This window comes from Semicossyphus pulcher, unplaced genomic scaffold, assembly GCF_022749685.1.
Source record: "Semicossyphus pulcher isolate SPU_LCO1_2020_fin unplaced genomic scaffold, fSemPul1.0.p SCAF_24, whole genome shotgun sequence".
Classification (NCBI taxonomy): Eukaryota; Metazoa; Chordata; class Actinopteri; order Labriformes; family Labridae; genus Semicossyphus; species Semicossyphus pulcher.
This window is the reverse complement of record NW_027211698.1, coordinates 5,327,591-5,349,928: the sequence shown is the minus strand read 5'-3', so window position 1 is coordinate 5,349,928 and position 22,338 is coordinate 5,327,591. Positions and strand designations below refer to the sequence as shown.

General features: G+C 40.9%; 1 protein-coding gene across 2 annotated transcripts; it reads right to left on the bottom strand.

Annotated features, from left to right (window-relative positions):
- Positions 1-531: 531 nt before the first annotated feature.
- Positions 532-22,029, bottom strand: LOC138603307 (voltage-dependent L-type calcium channel subunit beta-4-like). 2 transcript variants are annotated; one of them, XM_069675005.1, is made up of 13 exons: positions 21,656-22,029; positions 16,812-16,982; positions 16,279-16,401; positions 15,835-15,962; positions 12,103-12,179; positions 11,643-11,662; positions 10,661-10,741; positions 10,282-10,340; positions 9,002-9,111; positions 8,679-8,830; positions 7,070-7,165; positions 6,699-6,884; positions 532-5,381 (listed from the first exon to the last, which is right to left on the bottom strand). In XM_069675005.1, the coding sequence occupies exons 1-13, from the start codon at positions 21,698-21,700 to the stop codon at positions 5,118-5,120; spliced, it is 1,512 nt and encodes a 503-aa protein (XP_069531106.1). In that variant the 5' UTR covers positions 21,701-22,029; the 3' UTR covers positions 532-5,117. The 2 variants fall into 2 exon arrangements, with proteins under 2 accessions (XP_069531106.1, XP_069531107.1); XM_069675006.1 differs by having other exon boundaries at positions 532-5,378.
- Positions 22,030-22,338: the final 309 nt, after the last annotated feature.

Sequence of the window (22,338 nt, the reverse complement as noted above, 5' to 3'; positions counted from 1 at the left end):
ATTCCACTTTATTATCTGTTTTTAGAGGAAAGTTTCCCATGTTTGGCTTTCTATGATGCATGGCTTTGTATAGGAGTTATGTAGTTAAGCAACACAAGTAAGAATAAGTCCAGCTTTTTATAGCAGAACTTTAAAGACTAAACGAAGCCCTTTCTGGAGCAGCAGTGATGTCTGAAGCTTCGATGTGCTTCTGACAAGAGCGAGACAATTTAAGCTATGGAAAACAGCTTCTGTTAATATATTTTATTTGCATGCTAACACTTCTATTACCTCTTTGCAGAGCTTAAACCACATGCACATAAATAAATCTATGTGTATCTACAAAAGAAAATAAAGGCTAAAAGATGTATGATGATTGTATTGCACCTATTTCAACGTTCCAGGTTTCTGTCTGGAGTTTGGTAACAAGCTAAAAATTCCCCGTGGTGCCCCAAGGCCATAAAATTCAGTCTATTTCCTTGTTAATTATTTTAAATTACACAAAATTAGTCAAGTTTCTGAAACCTTTGAACGTTTGTGCTGCATGTATTAAAAGAAACCTAAAGACATCTTTAGAACGGCTTTTATTTTGAAAAAGAAATGTTTTAAGTCACTTGTAGCTTTGCCTTTAAACACAATCACCTCCAATTTCATGTATTTTTCTTTATTTCCTCCTTATAAATTAGAATGGTATATTATGCATGCAATACCGCATTAACCGCTTTAGGTTTTCATCGTCCACAGAAGAAACAAAAAAAAAGATCCAACACAAAAATCCTTTGAAAGTCCGGATGAAGCTGCTTGGAAAAGGGTGGACGTCGAAGCCACAGCATGAAGCGATGTACACAGTTTGCGGTTGCATAGTACAGTACATGGAGTTCCTCATTTTAAAACAGCATGCCGTTTTGTATTGCACATTACTGAAACTTTGTATACTGGACCTCGCTGTCGTTCCAAGAGTCCCACGTGGGTCGTCGTCGTCTCATTTTAGCAACATGTATACAGCAAATAGCATCTCTCAAAGACATTATGTACAGGTATTTGTTATAAAAATAATCGCCAGCAAATCATCTATTACTTTTCTACTGGAATAAATATGTTTCTTTTGCTTCTTTTGTTTTTTAATCCTCTTTTAAGAAAGAAAATCCTCCCTAGAAGGTCTGTAGTTAGTGGGATTTAATATATGAAAAATAAAAGTAAACAAAAGGTGGACAGTTTTTGAAGTCTGTGAGTGAGCAAGATGTTATTTTAATCTGATCTAACATCCACAACTCAAACCGCTCACAGAGAAGGGGGTGGAGGGACGCTGGTCTGGAAATCCCGTCTGATTGTCTCAAGCAGCCCAGCTCGACATTGGTTGGCTTGATTTCGATGGAAAATGGCTCCCTGTTCAATCAACCAATGGGATTTATGCTATGGGGCAGAATGAGACACATGAGCGTGCTTGTAAACAGTAGCATCGTGCTCTTTAACACCTTCCAGTTACAGTCCATAAAACAACAGTTCAAACAAACAGGGAAATAAAATTCACATTGTAGGAACAGTTGCTAAAATCCCGCCTTTTTCTTTTGTGCTGTACAACTTTCTCTGGATTATTTCCCCCTTTAGTTTCATCCACGTCTAAACAGACTGATCCATGAAGAGAAAACACCTTATTTTATATTCAGATCGGTCAATTAAAGTCTTAAAGTTGTTGTCAGGGTGTGAAAAGAAGGATTCAGCCAAATTAGGTCAATTTAAGTCCTGAAACCGTGTCAAATGTCTCTTATATAGGACGGTATTTATGTCGACTCCCCACAGACTCAAATAGAGTTTGTTACACAGCGCGACAGTAAAATGTGCCCCACTTACAGGAAGTTCCTCCTGACAGCAGCTCCGGACTTCTTTTAAATCAGTGTTTGGTTCATAAGTTCTTCTAATCTTTACAGTTTAAATAGTATTAACCTTATAACTCATTATATTGTCGGGAATTAATCCTCCCTTGGCCGGTATTTAATCTGGTGTTGCGGCGTTCACTACTTTTATTTTGAAGGGAAGAGTCTAAACGTGTTTTTCTAACGATAAAAAAGAAATGAATATTTTCTGTTACGCTCTACATGTCTGACATCAGGATGACAATCACTTCTTACACTTTGATTTGACCTTAAACGATACATTTCTCCTGCAGTGTGTTTTTGGTTTGTCCTTTGTTCAGGCCCATTGCCATAGAAACCAAACGGATCAATTAAATAAATAAAAATGTAAATAAATAAAAGACGAAATAAATGTGGTTTTGTTTTATTTAAATGCCTTCTTGAGTAAAGATATTTGTCCTTTTACTTTGAATAATTCATCCTTTAACTGATTAAACTTTCTTAGTGTTCAATCAGCTCATTTAAGTCCGGTTTGGTTACATGTTTGTCAGCCAATCAAAAGCAAGGACAAAACACAGACACACTGCTGGTAGAACAAATAATTAGATGGCAAACTTAACTTGATTTTCATCGTATCAGAACGATGACAGACAAATCTATGGAAGCCGTGAGCAGCCAAAAAGTCCAATTATTATTAATCTATCATTTCGAGACGACAAGCTTCTTATAAAAACAGTTTCTTGTGGTTTAACGTTTTTATTATTATTTGTGTCGGGCAAAGATAACAACTTCATTAACGTTCTGATTTTGTTTTGTTGTTGAGTAGAATGACTTTGTGGCTACAAAATATGGAAGACCATTTTCATTTGATTATAAGCAATTTCATCAGGAAATAAAGAGAATTATTTTCAATTAAATGTCCTATTAAGTGTGTGCAGGCGTGTTCAGACCAAAAGCAAAAAAAATATTATGATGCATTCAAGGAAGTCATGGAAATCTAATCGCTGGTTTTCTCTCAAGCAAATATGACGCCGTATCAGGGCCATTGTAAAAAAGATGGAGTCATTAATTTGACAGAAATTAATACTGAGCCTCTTTATGAGCTACAAAAGCAAGAGAGACCATCAACAATAAGACTGATTATATCTTTATAGTTATTTTTAATGCCTGTAACCACCACCAGGGGGCAGGTGTCAGACGAGGCGAGGAACTTGTGCTGCCCAATCAGCCTTTGTTCTATATTTTACACGGCAGGGATTCACAGCGAGTGATATGTTTGAATATTAAGAGAATGCAGGAGGATTTTTTGTTGAAAAACACTTCAAGAAAGACATAAGAGATACCACTTTGTCCACAGGGGGCGCCAAATCAACACAAACCAGAAGTTCCTCATAGTAGCTTTAAGATCCGACAGCAGAGCTCATTCTGAAGGAGACAAGACGACTGTTTTACAAATGGTAGAATGAAAAAACTAGACCCAGAATATTCTCACAAATTTGCCCTTCTTTTCTGGTAAATTTACGACTTTAATCTTGGAATATTTCTCTTCTCCTTCAGCTCCATTTTTGGCCCTAATATGCCGTTTTACTCACATGAATGACACAGTTTTCGCGTGCTAACATCATCTAGCGTCGCCTGTCCACCACTGACTTTCTATGCAACTTTATCACACAAAAAAAACCCTTTTGGTCCGAACACATCTTCATATTTATTCAAAGCCTGTTCTGGGGCTGAAATTTGACTAAAAAGTGGCATCAAAATCACAATTTTAAATCTAAGAAAAAGAACGTACTGTATATTTAAACGATAACAAGCCTTAAAAGTTATTCACATTCCCAGCAGCTTTCTGCCTCCACACGAAGCACCATGTCGGCTAGTTTAACTCGTGTTATCTCGACTGAGTGTTTTTGTGAGGGCGGGGTTTGATCACTGTTTGACAGCTGTTTCTTTATAACATAAGTCTGAGTTAACAGAAGCTGTAATCATCCACTTTGAGTCATGCAACTGACTGAAACCCTTCAGCGTGTTGAGCACAAACCTCATCCAGAGATCATTCCTCTGTAGTTTCTTTCTTTTCTCTATTTTTTTTTTAAAGACAGGTGCCCTACAGCTCTACGAACATCCACGTGATAACAGAAGGGGTTTATTTTAACGTCTGGAGGGAGCATGCTCTGCAGTCAGGACAACATGCCAGCTACACAGAGGATGAACATGATGCAACCGACGCTGCCATGTCACATTTTCAGTGCTTTAAGACCCTAAAACCTCGGGAAGGACCGTCAACATCTGTGTTTTAACGCTGTACAATTTTAATGCAAAAAAATATGGAGATGTTTTTTTAGGTCAAAAACATCCTGCTCTTTGCGCTTGCAGGGCCCAAACTATCCAGAAATTCTCACAGCAATGGCATCCCGAGTTGAATTCTCCTACTCTAATATCTGTCACAGCTATCTCTCTAAGTGCTACCTGTCGACAACAGAAGCAGTATTGCCTTCTCCTACAGTGAAACCGAGATCTGAACCCAGCACCATCAGAGTCCGTTCACGCGTATGACGGCGAGGGTCAAATTAAAATCCTAAAGCGATGCTACAGAAAAGCTGGCCGTGCTCAAAAGTGACTTTCAAAATAAAGCGAAACCGTTTGGGAATGTGAAGCACCAGTTTTCAAAACTAGCAGCCGGATATCTTCTGCACACAAACCCTTCACATGTCCACACAATCAGGCGGTTCAGGACCTCCGTATCTACACCTCATCGTGGGAGGATCCAGAATGCTAGGTACAAAATATCAATGATGCGGTTTGATCTGCTATTAGCATGCAATAAGCTAAATGGTGAGAGGATTTATACATGGCCCGAGCAGCCTGCAGCAGTCCGAGTGCAGTGGACTCTCCTTCCAACCTGGTGCGATGTTCCAGGCTCTAAAAAGCCTGTTGTACCGTCACCATCCGACCGCTAGCTGTAATTAGCTTGCTGACACGGGCAGCTAGCACAGTCTGCACTGCACGTCTGCTGAGCATCGTTTTTTAACGCTTTACAATCCAAAAGGTCCCAGAAACAGAAATTTAAGGAGCAGCGTTAGTAAATGTTGGCCTCCTGAACCTCTTGAGTACTCACGCTGTTGGTTGGCGGCTTGATTTAAACAAAAATACATGATCTTGTTGGGCTTTTTAAAGAGAAAAATTAAACAAAAAAAGGTACAATTTGGGACCATCTTGGCTCTGTTGCAGCGTTTATTTCGGGTGGAATCTGGGCCGTTTGAGCCCCGGGTGATGGTAGGAGTGGGCTCAGAGCCGGTGCCGGGAGTCATGGCTGTAGCTGCCCGGTGAGCTGCGATTGCGATGTGGCTTGTATGCATCCTGATAGGGGTCCTGGTAGTCCTGGTAGGGGTCCTGCTGCTCTCGGCTGTGCTGCGAGCCAGAAGACATGCGGTTGCGTCCCTTGTGCGCCCGCTCGTTGTGGTAGTTCTCGTCTGATGTCATCAGATTGCGCCGTTCGTTCGGAGTGGAGTGGTCTCCCGTGTGGTTGCTCTGTCGCATTCTTTGGCTCTGCTAAAAACATAGCAAGGACGCAGGTTAGACTGGACACAGCACGGCTTAATTTTACATATTTTGGGCACTTTTAATGACAAATAGGAGGCAAAAGTTTTAGAATTGCTTCAGTAGATTGTTTCATGCTGCAGCAGTGAAATAGGCTGTAATGGCTGCAGCATAATCCTTGATCGGTCAAACTGCGTCCACTAAGTTCTTGTTTCCACTGACAGGCTCAGATTGTTATTCTAAGTGTCTGACAACATTACAAAAAGGATCCCTACAGAGAGAGACCTTTCTTTAAAATAGTAAAATGCTTTTTTTGACACCAAAAACAGATGTTTCATCACTCTCTTCAAAGCCACCAGACTCCATTGACAAAAACAGCAATTTTACCTCCCAGAACACAGGAGCTGCTGCTCTACCTCTGCATGTACTGGTTAGTTTTTCTGTTTTGTTGTGTGACTTTGGTATTTGAAATTGTTGTCAGAATTGTCAGACCCAACACAATATGTGTGTAACACACAATAAACTTACTGATTGAGGCAGCAGTAGAGCAGCATCTCCTGTGTTCTGCAAGGTAAAATCACTGTTTTTGTCAATGGAGTCTGGTGGCTTTGAAGAGAGCGATGTAATGTCTGTTTCTGGTTAAAGAAACAAGCTTTTTGTCAAAGATTATTTTTTTTAACCACAAACAGACGTTACATTGCTCTCTTCAAAGCCACCAGACTCCATTGACAAAAACAGTGATTTTACCTCAACGATAAAAGGAGTTGCTGGGCTACTGCTCCCTCGATTGGTTTGGTCGTTTATGTTATTGTTTGAAATAAATTGTTAATTGGGATGTAGCACAATATTTTTTATATCATAAATTAGCTAAGTAAAAGACACCAATAAAGGCAGAAGTACACCAGCCGCTCCTGTGTTCTGGGAGGTAAAAATGCTGTTTTTTTCAATGGAGTCTGGTGTGTTTGCAGAGAGCGATGTAACATTAGTTTGTGGTTAAAAAAATCATCTCTCTCTGTAACAAAAAGGTCTATCTCTGTAGGGATCCTTTCTGTAATGTTGTCAGACACTTAGAATAACAATCTGAGCCTGTCAGTGGAAACAACAAGAACTTTTAGAGGACGCACTTTGGATAACGTTGCAGCCATTACAGCCTGATTTCTCTGCAACGGGCTGAAGAAATCTACACATGCATTTTTAATAATTAAACATATTGTATAATCTGGCATTATTATCTCTACATACAAGGTGTCGACAACTCTGCAACAAATAGTGAATGAAACCATAGTGTCAATCTCCCCATAAGGGCTCCTCTAAGTGATGAGTGTGTACCTGCAGTCCAGAGATGCTGGTGGGGTAGGGCGTGAGTGTGGTGGGGCCCAGGTTGCGCCCCAGCAGGGGGTTCAGGGGCGTGGCCATCGAGGTATGAGTCGCTTTCCAGTAGGCCTCGAGGTATTCAGCGAGATGCTCACAGGCGTCCTCCAGCTGGTTCTCATCCAGGATGATGTCAAACATTTCCTGTTAGCAGATGGTGAGAGGGAGGAGAGGAAGGAGACTGATGACGAGGGGATGAAATGAGCTCCTGAATGACACCGCATGTTAGAGCTGTGCAGAGATTGTTATTGTATAATATATATACTTACTTGTGTTGAATTTTCTAACATGATAAAGTTATAGTATGAGGAGTAAAATGGTTCTCTTACTGGAGGACACTGGGCCAGCTTGTCGGCAGCCACCAGCTGCACATTCAGGTGTTTGCTCTGGGACTTCCCTCTGGACTTCACTAGCCTCTGCAGGACCTGGAGGACAGGGAGGGAGGACACGATGCTCCAGTTACACAGACTTCATAAAGAGCAAGAGGAGGCCTCAGCGACATACAAGAGGATGTTTCTATGTGTGTGCAAATGAACGGTGCTCGTCAAATATAATGATGTGTCAATATGTAATGTCGCGATTTTCTACGTCTTTAGAGAGAAAAATATAAAATTCAGGGTTTTTTTATGTTCCAAGTTAAAGTAAAATGTGCTTTTTGTGCATGTCATACTGGAGTACACGTCCATCAGTTTATTTGCTATAAAATAAAAATATATATTATAAGAAGTGGCCATAGCCATTGTGATGTCTTGCCTTGGTTTGCAGACTTCTGTTTTGAAGCCTTGAATTTGGCATCTTGGTCGTCGCCATCTTGGATTTTTGGAGCCAAAAATAGAGCTGCGCAATTAATCTAATATTAATCCCGATCAAGATTTAGTCTAACGATTAAATAAACACGTCTGACGGTGATATCGACGTTTAAAATGCTCCGCCCGTAGAAAACTCTGCTGCACATCAAATCAAGTGCTCCCTAAACTAACAGCCCCTCCCCCAGGAGGCGATGGAGAAGTTTAGGCCTACCTCGCAGCGGAAGTTTAGAGTGGAAGAGTGAACAACAGAGACGGTCGGAGAAACTAAAGTCAAATGTCTGGAAGAGAAGACGAAGAGCTGGTCCCTGAAACAGCTTGTCATCGCTTGTTTGGAGGTGTTTCAGGTTTTAAGTGACGTAAAGAAGAAACAATAATCATCAAAGAGGTCGTGAAACCTGCGTCTGCGCCGCAAAGCAACACGACTAACATGTTCAAGTGCAGCATGATGAGTGTATGAGGCCGAGAGGAAGAACGAGCTACTCCCCGTCCTCCAGCGTCAAGTTAGACATCCAGAACAGAAGACGCCCTAACCACCCAACTCCCAAAGACACATTGAAATTACCCATGATGCACCACATTCAGGTAAAGAACCTGATTTTATGTCTTAGTTTGATGTTAAATCATTTTGATTATCACATGCTAGGAAGGTGTGGTGCACAACAAGGCTGTAAGTCACCTGACAGGATGTGACTGTGCAGCATTGCCGATCGGTGGCAGCATATGGGAGGTTCTCGTGAGCGAGCACGTGACCCTTAAGACCTGCGCTGGTCCACGCTGTGCTCCCAGTGTAGAGAGAAAAAGTGCAGCAAACTTACTCTTCCATGCAAAGGTGCCTTTAGATTTGAAGCGTAAAGTATTTCATGCTGGTTTGTAGAGAACACTGTGACTCTGCAGAGCTGCTGCACCAGTGGAGGGTAAATATGAACCTTACAGACACAAAGTTACCTTTAAGATGTCCCTGTTTGTACGTCTCCACCAAGCTGTGGACATTATATCCAAGGGTTAATTTCCTTATGCTGACTCTTGTTTTGACAGGGCTTCACATAATGAATAAAAGAAGGTTGTTGGGTTAACAAAGCTCCACACAAACCTGCCTTGTCAAAGAGAGATCATGTGTGGCTCTGAGTACCTTTGGCGAGGAGACTTTGACGTGAACGATGATGGGGGCCAGCGAGGTTTTGAGGAGTTGGGCCGGGTGGTTGATGGTGTCGGCGTCCAGCACCACCAGCTGCAGGGAGCGGGCCAACTCAAAGATCCTCTCGATCTCACTCTGCACCTCAGCTGAGGACACGAGACACGATATGATCATGATTCATTATGGATCAGTGCAGGACTTGTCTGATTCACCTCAATGGACTTTTCCTGTTGATTGTTTTCGACACCTGTACATCTTTATATAAATAAATGACTCTAATGTAAATATATGTAAATAATAAATGGTTGTGTTCTTACCTAAGCTGGAGCGAGTGTTGGATCTCTCGATGATGGCTCTCTTACTCGGGTTGTTGAGAACAGACCTTTTGGCTAAAGATATATCAGCCGTGACTCGTGTGATAGATATCCTGCAGAGAGATCAGAAAGAACACGCCCATAAAGTTTCACAGATCCACAGTTTGCTCTTGTTTTGTGTCTGATTGTGAAGAGAAGCTGTCATGATGATGATGAGCAGGGAGAGGAGGGGGCTGCTCTCTGACAGTTTACTGTAAAGTCCAGACTCGACAGGTGTTTACGGGTTTCCCTCTCTGTAACGCAGCTTCATTTTTGGCCCTACACACGGGTCTGTATGTGACTGACTGAGTGACCGAGTGAGTAGCGGTACTTTCAGAGCCGTAGAGAGAGAGAGTTGCGACATTGCAATGGCGGATCATGGAGCATATTGGCGCTCCACTGATGCGACTCTCTGTCTATACGGCTCTGGATACTTTGTCCGAGGAGTAGGCGGGGCTGCTCCTCCGCTGCCCTCACCTACGTCCACAGCGCACACCTGCTTTCAAACACACTGTCATCGGCTTCCAAAGGACAATCCTTGTAACACATTGCCGACAAAAGCGCACGGTGACCTGACACGGTCAGCCACATACGAGGTTTTGACCTAGTCTTGTTTAAACGAGCGGGCAACAGCAGCTCGTCTGTACAATAATCCCCGCCCTGCGTAACGGACTGATTGATCTCCTGATTATAATAATCATGACAATATATTATTAACAGATTGTTTTTACAGACAAATACATTTTGATCACACCAAAGGTGGAATTATCGTCATGATCAGTGTAAACTCAGCGTGACAGGCCCTATAAAGACTGCGCTGCAGCTCCCACCAGCTCTCTGCAGACGGTTATATTTGCACTCTAACTCGCGCTGCTGTTAGCGCTGCTGCTTGTAAATTTGACACTTTTTTGCCACTAGGCTCATTTATATAGAAAGAGGCCAAATTTTTCCCGAATGTCTGCAGAATGACTCATTAAATACAAACAGCACCGGAGCACAGAGACGCTGTTTGCTCTGCAGTGCACTTTGTGTGTGAGTCTTTTTGTGTCATCTGCAGGTTTAGTGAAAGCTGCACAATCCTTAAGTGAATTCCCCCTACAAGTTATAAGAATCGATCAAATGTAGGCGTATGTTTGACAATTAAAAAGCGTCCTCCTGCCAACCTTAATCACAATCTAGTGGTCATTAAAATATGCCATCAACCAAACTTTTAAACACATAACAACAGGTGACATTCTTCTTACCTGCCATCAAATCTGTGTTTGAGGAAGTCGAACAGAGCTTTCTGCATCATGTCCGTCACCTGCAGAGGAAAAGATAAATGTATGTCCTTTTTTAAAGAGCAATGTAAAGAGACATGTTGCTGATACAGACGGATACAGAGAGGATTCTCTGCACAGAATCTGACCATTACACAACATGTTTGATCTGACCTCTTTGTTTTGTTTGTCTGACTGCAGTCTGATGTTACGTGGGCGATGACACACTCGCAATTTAACTGCACCAACAAGGAGCTATTTTTGGGGGACATTCAGGCCTCTTCTCCTCTCTGTTATCTTGGTGTTTTTCTCGACTTTAGCGCTGCATTCGCTGAAACAAAGACAGACTGACTCTGCGGCTCACCTCGTATCCCTTGAGCGAGGGTCCCACCAGCACCACGGGCCTCATGGAGGGAACCACGTCGTACGGGGGGATGTGCTCCATCTGTTCGCACAAACACGTTTGATCAGCGGCGTCACAATAAAAAGAACTCCACAGAAACACTGAGACATTCAGAGCACACGGCTGTGATGGGCTGCTGAGTCAGCTGAGTAACAATCAGACGTGGTGAATGGCGAACATGTGGAAGGATGAAGCAAATGAAAATGAAACTTTAGCAAACTGTAAAACAAATGGAATCATACTGATGAATAAAGAATTAGTTTTTAATTCCTACACTGCTTCTAAACTAAAAGATTTCTTTGTTAACACGGTCTCCTGTCTTAGGCGTGGTCCCTGAACACACCACAGGATTTAATTCTATTAATTTTAATATTAAATTAAGTAACTGAACACCATCCATCCAATATCTACACTGCTTATCCTGTTCAGACTGTCATTTGGCGAGAGGCGGGGTTACACCGGTGACCTGTCAATCACAGTGCTGACACACAGAGACAAGCTTTCGCACTCTGTGGTCAGCTTAGAGTCACCGATGAACCTAACGAGGACGCACGGGGAGAACATGCATACGTCTGAACTGGGATTCGAACCAGGGACCTTCTAGCTGGGAGGCAGCAGCGTATACCACTGCACCACTGTGCACACCCGAACTGAATACCTAACTTCTGTAAGAACTGCATTTCTGTGTTTTTGTGTTGTAAATTTTCCTCTTTGCAACTTTTGTAATTTTAAAAGCTTAATTCTTTTTTTTTTTATAATATTCAGCTAGAAAACATTCAACATTCAGTGGAAACAGTAGTTTGATCTCACTGTTTTGTCTCATGATTCTTCTTTTAACTGTACTATGAGGTGGTAACTTCCTGTCAGTGCTTCTACTTCCTGTCATTAATGATGGTAGATCTAGCGGATGGTGATGAGTGATTTTTTACCGTCACCAACTTACCACTTTCTGTTTCTGCTTTCCTGCAGGAGGGAGAGAACACAGTGAGAGACTCGTGAGACGCTGCGGCTCGAGGAAACGTCACCAAACATGTCAGACATGCGTCATGAAAACATGAGAAACGTTAGCAAATGAAACCTATCAGGATAAACCGGCAATAAAAAGGATAAAAAGTGGTTCTATTGTCCTAAAGTTATATTCACAAAGCCACATGAGTGCAGTTCAGGGGGGGTCATAGTCTTGTCGTTGGGTTCACTGTTGTAAGCCCGTGTCTCAGAGCGCCTGCAGTCCTCAACTGGAGGAAGAGGAGGATCATGGGAAAATGTACCAACAAGTCTACGCAGTGAACTTAAGCTCTATGCAGAGATATGGGAAGGCTTTAGAGGCTGATTCTGTCTGTGTTTGTCGGCTCTAAGCTGGCGGCTGGCCACTAACAGCCCCTCCCCCTGCCTGATGCTCTCACCTGAGGAGGAAATGAGGGGGCGGATAGAGGCCGAGACCTCATCCTCTACACTGGAAGAAGAGTTCCCTCCAGACTTACTGGAAAAGACAAGAGGGGATAAAGAAAGACAGAGACACACCTGGGTATTAATGTGGAAACAAACAAATCAGCAAGTGATCATTCAAAGCAGAGAAAGCTGCTAAACATGGAGAATTAAAAACGCATTGTTTAATAAAGGAGGATTATTTGGGGCAGGCATAAGAGAAAAAAGAGGGGAAAAGATATTAAATATATTTCGATTATAAAGTCTGAATGTCGAGAATGAAATCAAAGTGTCGTTATCAGTGGAAGAAAAAACAGAGGAGGAACATTTCTGAGAATACTTTTCAAATTTAAAAAAAAAAAGCAAATTTAGAGAAAAGTCCATAATGCAGAAATAAAAATCTTCCTCCTCTTAATTAGTTTTTCTAATAATTCTCAATAAAACTGTTTGAGTTCATTCCCCACATTTCAACTTTAATTTCACTTATCTATTCATTTTTTCTCACGCCTGGCATCATTAGCTCTGATTACATTATTCGTAAAATGCATGCAGAGTTCATCTCTTTTCTTTTGTCTCATACCAGGTACTGATACTAAAAGTGCAACTTTACTGTCGACATTTTGACCTTATTCTTGAGATTTTAAGTTTGTGTGACATTTCGACTTTATTCTTAAAATAAAATTTGTATTTTGTTCTTGTATTTATTTATTAATTTATTTTTCTTCCCCATTTATATATGACTTAAATTTAATATACAACTGCAATGTACTAAAGAAACAGCTGTCTGGAATGATGAAACTGTAATTATTGCAATAAAGTAATAAATATATTTAAAAAAAAAAGCAAAATACAGAACATCTCCCTCCTCTGATTTACTTCTTTTAAGTCTGGCACTAATAATAAAAGTTTAACTTTATTCTCAACATTTCTATTTTATTCTAAAATGGCAAAAACAAAAAAAATCTTCTCCCTTTGATTGATTTTTTTTTCATCTTTATTTTTTATCTCAAAATATTTGGACTTTAATGTCAAAATGCTGAAAGAATACAAACAAATCCTCCTATTTCTCCTTATTTTTTTCTAAGAACCATGATCTATAAATAGAAACGATCTTCCTCTTGTTTTTTCACACCCTAATCCTCTTCTGTTTTTATAGATCACAAAGAAAAAAACAAACATTAAGTCATGCGAGATTGACGGTAAATATAACTTATCAACTTTCACGTCTAGTTGATTAAAATGATTGTTTTTCGGTGGATACATTTTCTACATGGCATCACAAGTTGTTAGGTTGTCTACACACACAGGATAGGAAGCACATTCAATGAGGTCAGTACCCCAGCACCACATAAATAAAAATCTTAAATTACATTTGCAGTAATTCTGACAACAAATAAAAGCCATCAGTTAGTTATTATAAAGTTCTGAAAGTTTATGTGCACAAATATGACAAATTAAGTCACTAAAATCAGAAGCTAGGAAACTTCCAGGGCAGAAAATGGTCCAAACATAATCCTCTCAAACATCTCTGGAAGGCAGCATATATGTACTTCTTCAGTTACAGTAAGAAGTAGTGCTGGTTAATGTAGGTTCAAATGTCTCTTCCTGTTTGTGAGTCTCGGTGCCAAAAAGCCGCAGAAGCCAGGCTGCTAAGTGAAGCTCTGAGACTCCTGTCTGCTGAGATCAGTGTTAAACTTTACACCAAGGCTGGAGGACGAGCATGTGAGCTACTGTACAAACTCTGCATGACAGAACCTTCAACACACATCAGACACAAAGAAACTACAGTAGGAGGCTGATCCCAGTGATAATTAGAGCCATTGAGACGGTTTAAGTGATGGAGGAAATAGTGTGAAGTCAGGAGCAGACTGCAGTCACTATATGAGCCTTTTAACCAGGAAGCTGCTGCTTTATCGACTGCATCATGTTTTTGACAGCATAATGAAGCCTTTTAATCGTATTTATTCCACTCTAATAAAGAGTAAAACAGTCATTCCATGCTTAGTTAGGTCAATATGATAAGATATTGATAGGCTAACAATAAGATAATAATAGGCTAACGATACGATAATCATAAGCTAATGACATGATAACTATAGGCTAATGATATGATGACCATAGGCTAACATTATGATAAAGAAAGGCTCTTGATTTGATAAAGATAGGCTAACGATACGATAATCATAGGCTAATGATAAGATAAAGATAGGCTAACCATAAGATAAAGATGCTAATGATCCGATAACCATAGGATAATGATACAATAACTATAGGCTAACAATACAATAAAGATAGGCTAACTTTACCATAACCATAGGCTAATGATATGATAACTTTAGGCTAATGATACTATAACTATAGGCTAACAATATGATAAAGACAGGCTAAGCATAGGCTAATGATACGATAACCATAGGCTAACAATATGATAAAAATAGGGTTAGCATAGGCTAATGATATGCAAACCATTGGCTAACAATATGATAAAGATAGGCTAATGATACATTAAAGATAGGTTAGCAATACGATAACCATAGGCTAATGATACGATAACTTTAGGCTAATGATACGATAACTTTAGGCTAATGATATGATAACCATAGGCTAACGATAACATAACCATAGGCTAACAATATGATAAAGATAGGCTAATGATAGATTAAAGATAGGTTAGCAATACAATAACAATAGGATAACGATACGATAAAGATTGGCAATATGATAACAATAGTGTAACGATACGATAAGGATACAATAAAGATATGCTAATAATAAGATACGCTAACAATATGATAACGATAGGCTAACGATACAATAAAGATATGTTAACAATAAGATACGATAACAATATGATAACGATAGGCTAACGATACAATAAAGATATGCTAACAATAAGATACGATAACAATAAGATACGATAACAATATGATAACGATAGGCTAACGATACGATAACGAATCGATAAAGAGAGGCTAACAATCTACGATGAATCGAAGTGACCTTGATCATCTTTCTTTACCTCAATCATGATGTATGAAGTTTTAGTTGACATGAATATTAAACCAACAGTTTAGCTGACAGATGCTAAAGATGATCATTTGAGATTAAGAGAAAGTAAATGAGCCAGTATTTGTTCTAAGGTTAAAAATAAATTGCTTTAAAAGGCAAACATATCATTTATCGCTGTTATTTCTGGGTCATTATACCATTTTCTGTATAAGGCTGTGAAAACACCCATGGAGCTGTATGATAGTTAAAAATAAAGTGGTCCAAATAGGTGCAGTAGAGAGCGAAGGTGACATTCAGCTGTTTGAACATAAAGCGTCAGCGTGTGTCTCTATAATACAAAAGAAAACTAAAGTCATCTTGAACTTTTGGAACTGTATGTAACTTTGATCAGTATGTTGTTATGCAAATATAAAACCCTCAAACATAGACTTTTAAAAACACTGCTGAACCCATTTTATTTTGCAAACCCTCAGTGTGAACAGGCAATAACTTAGAGAATTTTGGAAACAATGACGCAGTTAAAATCTGCCTTTTACCAGCACACGCACTCCCAGTGTATGTGCAAGGTCGTTTGATTTTGTGAGCTTGTAATATACACGGAGATAATTCCTGAAACGATGCTAAAGCGAGACAGTTTTTGTGTAATAACACTGTTCAAATTAAGATGTTAAGTGAGAAGAGAGTGTTTCTGTGTGACTTACCCTTGGACTCGTCCTCTCTTTTGCTCCTGCTGGAGCCGGATGTTCTCGAGCTTCAGAGGGCTGGGGATGAAGCCGATTTCACAGCCCTCCTTCACTAATCGACCTATCCACCAGTCATTGTTGAACTTCTGAGGACGGTAAAATAAAGGACGCACAAAAAAACAAGGATAATGGAAAAGTATGTTTATGTTTCACAGATTTTTTTATTAGAAACATGGACACAGCTCTATAGGACTCTTTATTAACGCGATGAAAATGCACCTCCCACAAAAGACTGATGTTTGCTTAATCCTGTTTAAATTAATCTAAAACAAAAACGATAATAGGCAGAGCATTCATTCTTTTTGTAGGGGAAAACTAAGGCTTCAGTCTTTGGCGCCATCACGTTTTGCGTTCATTAATGATGTCAGAATTCTTACATATAATAAAAAAACACGCCTGTACCTCTTTTATGTGGAGAAAGTCCTTGGCGTCGAAGGAGATGGCTGTTGCAGGAACTGGAACATCCTCATCCAGAGCGCCGCAGTAGCTGACGTTTGTCCTCACAGCGAATGCTACAGGTTTAGTCTGCAGGACGGAAAAACAAACAAAGTAAGTTAAAGAGAATATTTGTCTTCCAGTTTTTATCAGTTTATCAACACCTTTCATACAAGCTAGTAGCCAAAAGTGCTCAAAAAACACAGATGAGAAATAAGTGGTAGCGTTTATAAAGAAAATAAAACTGGGCCCAGTATGCTTCCTTGAGGAACTCCGCCGTCAATACCATGAGTCTCTAATAGACACCTAGGATGAAAATAAAACTTAAATATGACTGAAACCCATGTTAAACACAGAGAGTCCCACCCATTCCTCTACATTACTGATTCAAATCTGTGAGTCTTAATGGAGCAGAAAAACATTAATTCCAGGACCCCTAAAAGCACCACTAGTCTGTGTATGTGCATAAAAACGTAGCTGCAGTGTTACAGACGGGCTACCTTGGCTCTCTCCAGTTGAATGGTGGCCTGCTGCTCCCTCTCCTGGCGGCTCTGTCCCGGTCCTTGGCTCTGGCTGGGGCTCTGGCTCTGGACCTGGGCCTGCACGTCCCGCTCCTCCTCCAGAGAGACATCTGAGTCTGATGGTCTGCTAGTATAGGAATCAGCTGAGCCCTGCAAACAGAAAACCACACAGCGCATTACAAGGGCTGTAAAGCTGGGATACAAACAGCTTTTGTTCGGGTTTTGGTCTGTTGCAGAAACACGCAGATACTGGAAATATGGACTTCATTATTTTGAGATCTTGTGGGGAACATTTGGTCACTATCGAAGTCTGGAACAATGGGATTCTAGTTAAACAGCCCTGCTAAAAGAATTAAAAATGTTAGAAACTTTCCTAAGGGCCAGAATTGCGATAAAAAATGTTACCCTTCCCATCCAGCACAGTAAGAAAAGCTGCATTTAGAGCAACAGGAAATGATCACAAATGGCTAAAGGCACTACTTGTAATAGAGTCGATTCACTGTTAAAACCCTGTTTGGAAGACAAGGTAGGAATCTTGAGATACATTGTCCCAAAATCGAGGACTTAAAGGGAGAAGTGCACCTAAATGACCTACAGTGTCCCTCCAAAGAGACAAAAACCACCTGTGATTAGGCCTCGGCGCTAAAACAGCCTCGACACGGGATTGTGATGCTTAACTTTGCACATTTAATACCAAAAACCAAAAAGAGAGAAGAGTCGGAATTGTGGGAAGATTGAGCAGGGATGACATGCAGCAAAAGGCTGAGGGATGGAGTCAAACCCGGGCCCGGTGCGTTCAAGGACTGAGCCTCTATGGGTCACACGCCTTAACCGCTAAGCTAAAACAGCAGCCAACTACTTCCTGACTGTATCAGGGAGTATATTTTTTAACCTGATAAGGATTTTAGTCATCTGACGTCTGGAAAAACAAGCCTGAGGGGGCAGTTTGGCACTCTACAGCCAGACCAGGTGATGATGTAAAAAGATCCAACTGCCAGGAGCATCTCAGACAAAGTGGAAAACCTGTTCCTGAAGTGTAAGCAGTTTTTTTTTGGCCACATGCTGCCAATTTAACACTTCCAGAAACAGGCAGACTGATTCCTGCGTTTTTAGGACAAGGAACAATGTTTTTGTGTGAAAAATCTTGATGAGCAAGACGAGAGGAGGCATTTCACACAATTTAATGCGTCCTACTGAATTACGTACTCTGTTGGTATCACCTATTTATTATCTAAATAATATAAAGCCCTATGCAGGAGCAGCCATCATTGTTTTATTCTGCATGTTTAGAATTGTATATTGTCACTGCCAATGTTTCTTGGGATTATATAGGTAATTTAGCATTCTTGCTAACTCCAGTGTGTTTACTTCCTGTATTTTTGTGCTGATGTGCATTAAGGTGCTCTGTCCCGATTGCATAAACAAATATACAATGAAAGATTTGATACCAAATATATTGTATGCTTTATCCACATCATTTTAAAGCTAAACTAAATGAAGTGCTGGGGAAGTTTAAGGCACAAACAGCTGACTGATGTGCAGGATTGGCGACAGTACAGGAGCAGGAACAGCAAAAGAAGTCATTCACGATTCAAAATAACAATTAATGATAATTCCCAAAATAATCTGACCATTTTTGCCAAACAATTGGGAAACAGATGGACCCACAGCGGATACCAAAAATGTTCTTTTGTGTCGTGTGTTTGCTTTTTCTGTTTGTTCCTCGCCGTCCAATCTTCTCGCACACACTCTTGGCTCGTAACCACATCCGTGACTTAGAAACATGCTGGACTTGCACAGTTGGAAATCCAGTAATGCTTTTTCTTTTTTGCTGTGACATGTCTGAAGCAAGCGCTTTCTCCTGCTACGTTCATCCCAACAATGAGCCGCGAATGAAGACTCAATTAAGTCAGACCATTAGTCTCAAGAAGATCAATCCAGCTCGTCATCACAGCTAAGCACTTTTTTTACAAGCTAGCAGAGAGCGAGGCCTGACTTCAGCAAACTCCTCGGCTGGACCGTGTTCATTTAATCACAGAGTGCAACATTCGGAGAACTTAAATGGTTTCTTACTTAAGGAAATTTTAAGCTTACTGGATTAGCAGTAAAATAAACTGTAATGGCTGCAACTCTTAAAGAGCAAATGCACTAAATCAAAGTGCGTCCACTAAAAGTTGACGCACTGACAGGCTCAGATTGTTGTTCTAAGTGTGTGACAACATCACAGAAAGGATCTCTACAGAGATAGATGTTTTTGTTACAGAGGAAGATGATTTTTTTAACCACAAACAGACGTTACATCACTCTCTTCAAATACACCAGACTCCATTGACAAAAGCACTGATTTAACCTGGCAAAAAACAGGAGTGGCTGGTCTATAGCTGGCGCAATTGGTTGTATAACTGTGTTTATCTTCAACACAATATTTGCGGAACACACAAATAACATCAGCAGCAGCAGTAGACCAGCAGCTCTCATGTTCTGTGATGTAAAATTACTGTTTTTGTTAATGGAGTCTGGCGGCTTTGAAAAGAGCGATTTAAAGGCTGTTTCTGGTTAATTAAAGAAAGGAGGTTATCTTCCATATTATACAACGTTTGGACCTACTAGACATTTAGAGGAAGATGCTGTTTTTTTAATCAGAAACAGCTGTAACATCCTTCTCTTATAGACACCAGACTCCATTGACAAAAGCAGTAATTTAACCTTTCAGGAATCTGGAGTTGCTGCCTCAATCAGTTGCTCTGTTTGTGTTGTTGAGTGACTTTGGTGATTTAATTGGTTAGTTTGGATCCAACACAATAGTTGTGTAACACACAAACAACATAAAAGACCTAACCACTTGAGGCAGCAGTAGACCAGCAACTCCTCGGTTCTGTGAGGTAAAATTACTGCTTTTGTCAGTGGAGTCTGGTGGCTTTGAAGAAAGCGATTGAAAGGCCTTTACTGGTTAAATAAAGAAAGGATCTTATATTCCAAATTCGAAAACCTTTGGACCTATAAGCCATTTCGAGGAAGACGATTTTTTAAAACCAGAAACAGCTGTAACATCCCTCTCTTATAGCCACCAGACACCATTGACAAAAACAGTCATTTAACCTTGCAGGAAACGGGAGTTGCTGGTCTATCGCTGCCTCAATCGGTTGGTTTGCTTCTGTTATTGTGTGACTTTGGTGTTTTAAATTGTTAGTTTTGATTGAAAACAATATTTCAGTAACACACAAGTAACATAAAAAACCTAACCAGCAACTCCTGTTGTCTGTGAGGTAAAATGAGTTAATGGAGTCTGGTGGCTTTGACGAGAGCGATGAATCAGCTGTCTCTGGTTAAAAAAAGAAAGGATCTTAAATTCCATATTCTAAAACTTTTTAGAAGATGCTTTTTAATCAGAAACAGCTGTAACATCCCTTTCTGAAAGCCACCAGACTCCATTGAGAAAAGCAGTCATTTAACCTTGCAGGACACAGGAGTTTTTGGTCCTTTGCTGCCTCTATCGGTTGGTTTGTTGGTGCTGTTGTGTGACTTTGGTGTTTTAAATTGTTAGTTTGGATCCATACAACACCAAAAAACTAACTGATTAAAGCAGTGGTAGACAAACAACTCCTGTAATCTGTGACGTGAAATTACTGCTTTTGTCAATGGAGTCTGGTGGTTTTGAATAGCGTGACTGTTTCTGGTTAAAAAAAAAGGATTGCATCTTCTTAATTCTACAATTTGAATGTGCCTATTAGTCATTTAGTCCCCAATATGTGTTAGAATATAACCCAGGTTTAAAAACACTGCTTGTCCCCTTTAAAGGGCTATTACACCTATCTTACATCCAGATCAGTCTACTTGTCAGAAGCGCTATCTCAGTGAGTGAAAACTGTTGTATAATATCTTCTTCGGCTCCGGAGAAGCTTTGCAAAGTCCAACAAAATAACCCCTGCTGATGTCATAGTGATGTCATCAGTGTTATCTAAGCGTGAGAGTTATTTTAAATAAAAACTTGCGTTAAAAGGGAAAAAGGGTCTCACTGAACGGGATATTGAGCTGCTTTTTGGGGATTGTAGTTTTTAGGGTTTAACACATACTATAGACTTCTTCTGCTTCGATTGCAACCCGTATTTTTTATTCTGTCTTTGCAGATCCACCAACTTTATAGAAAAGCATCCCTGTGAGCGTAGGCTATAATTACATTACTATAGGTGATGCCTTTTTTCTCACGACACCAAAAATCCTTCATCCGACACCAATGAGTCATCCTGAACATCATTTCATGTATCTGTGTGGATGTTGTACTGTAGCATCCCAGCTATTAACCAATGGAGTAGCTTCAGCATGTGACTCATCAGCATCAGAATGCACTTAATGACATCATGATGCATGTTTCTGCTCGCCTCGGCAGAGCCTATAGGACGCGGATAAGAAATACTCGCTTCTGTAGAAGTGATAAATGTAGAAATGTGGCCGTGTGTCGGGCCTCGGGGTGGAAACGGGTGATTAAAATCTTCCCATCTTCCTCTTTGAGTCACGGCTCGCTCCTTTTCTGGACGTAGGGAGCGTGAGGACGGCTCCTCGTAGATCTGCTTGTTCTTACATCACCCAAATTTATAGAGAAATACATACAGAATATATGTGAATGTCACACGTCAGAAGCCATCTGCCTAATGTGCACCCCCGCCTTTACACACACACCAACACCCACTCACCCAACCCCCTTTCAGCCAAGCATAGCCCACGATCACGCTACACTGTACCGCTGGCTAACCCATTAAAAAGGCCTCCAAAATGTGTGAGTGCACAGCTGAGATTCACACACACACACACATCCAAACACTCACCGCCTCCGAGTCTTCAAATCCATGCAGGTACAAATTGTCATACATGGAGGTTTGATAATCCAACGAGCACCTTTAGGAGAACGAGGGGGGATAAAAATGAGAGTGGAGGCGGAGGAGGAAGGAAGGAGGAGGGGGCTCCGCTGAGAAAAAAAAAAGGATGGATGGGGGGGATGACGACAATCCCGTCTCTCCACAGCAGAGATGAATAATTCCTAAAAGAAAAAAAGATCTCTCCTCCCGTTGGATCACGCCCGGTCCTCCGGAGGCCGTCGCCTGATGGATGCAGCTTCTCCCTGATCGCACGTTAGCGCTGCTGGCTCACATTATAGGACGGAGCGGCTCTCCCTGGAGGTAGCCCAACGCTGGCATTTCATCTCATCACACACACACACACATATATAGGTACACACAATGAAGCAGCAGAGGCAGCAGCAGCAGCAGCAGCGGCAGCAGATCCTTCCTCAATATCCAAGCCTGATGACAGAGCCAATGTGCAGCGAGCTGATTGGCTGGCTGGCCGTCCACTCAGCTTGGATGAGTGTGAGGAGGCAGCGGGGAAAACGGGGGAGGGGGATGGAGGAGAGAAAGAGGGGAGCAGCATCCTCCATTTCCCTCTTACCTCTCAGCCTCACTCTGCCTTTTTATCCTCTGAAGGTGCAGCGAGAGGAGGCGGAGATACATTC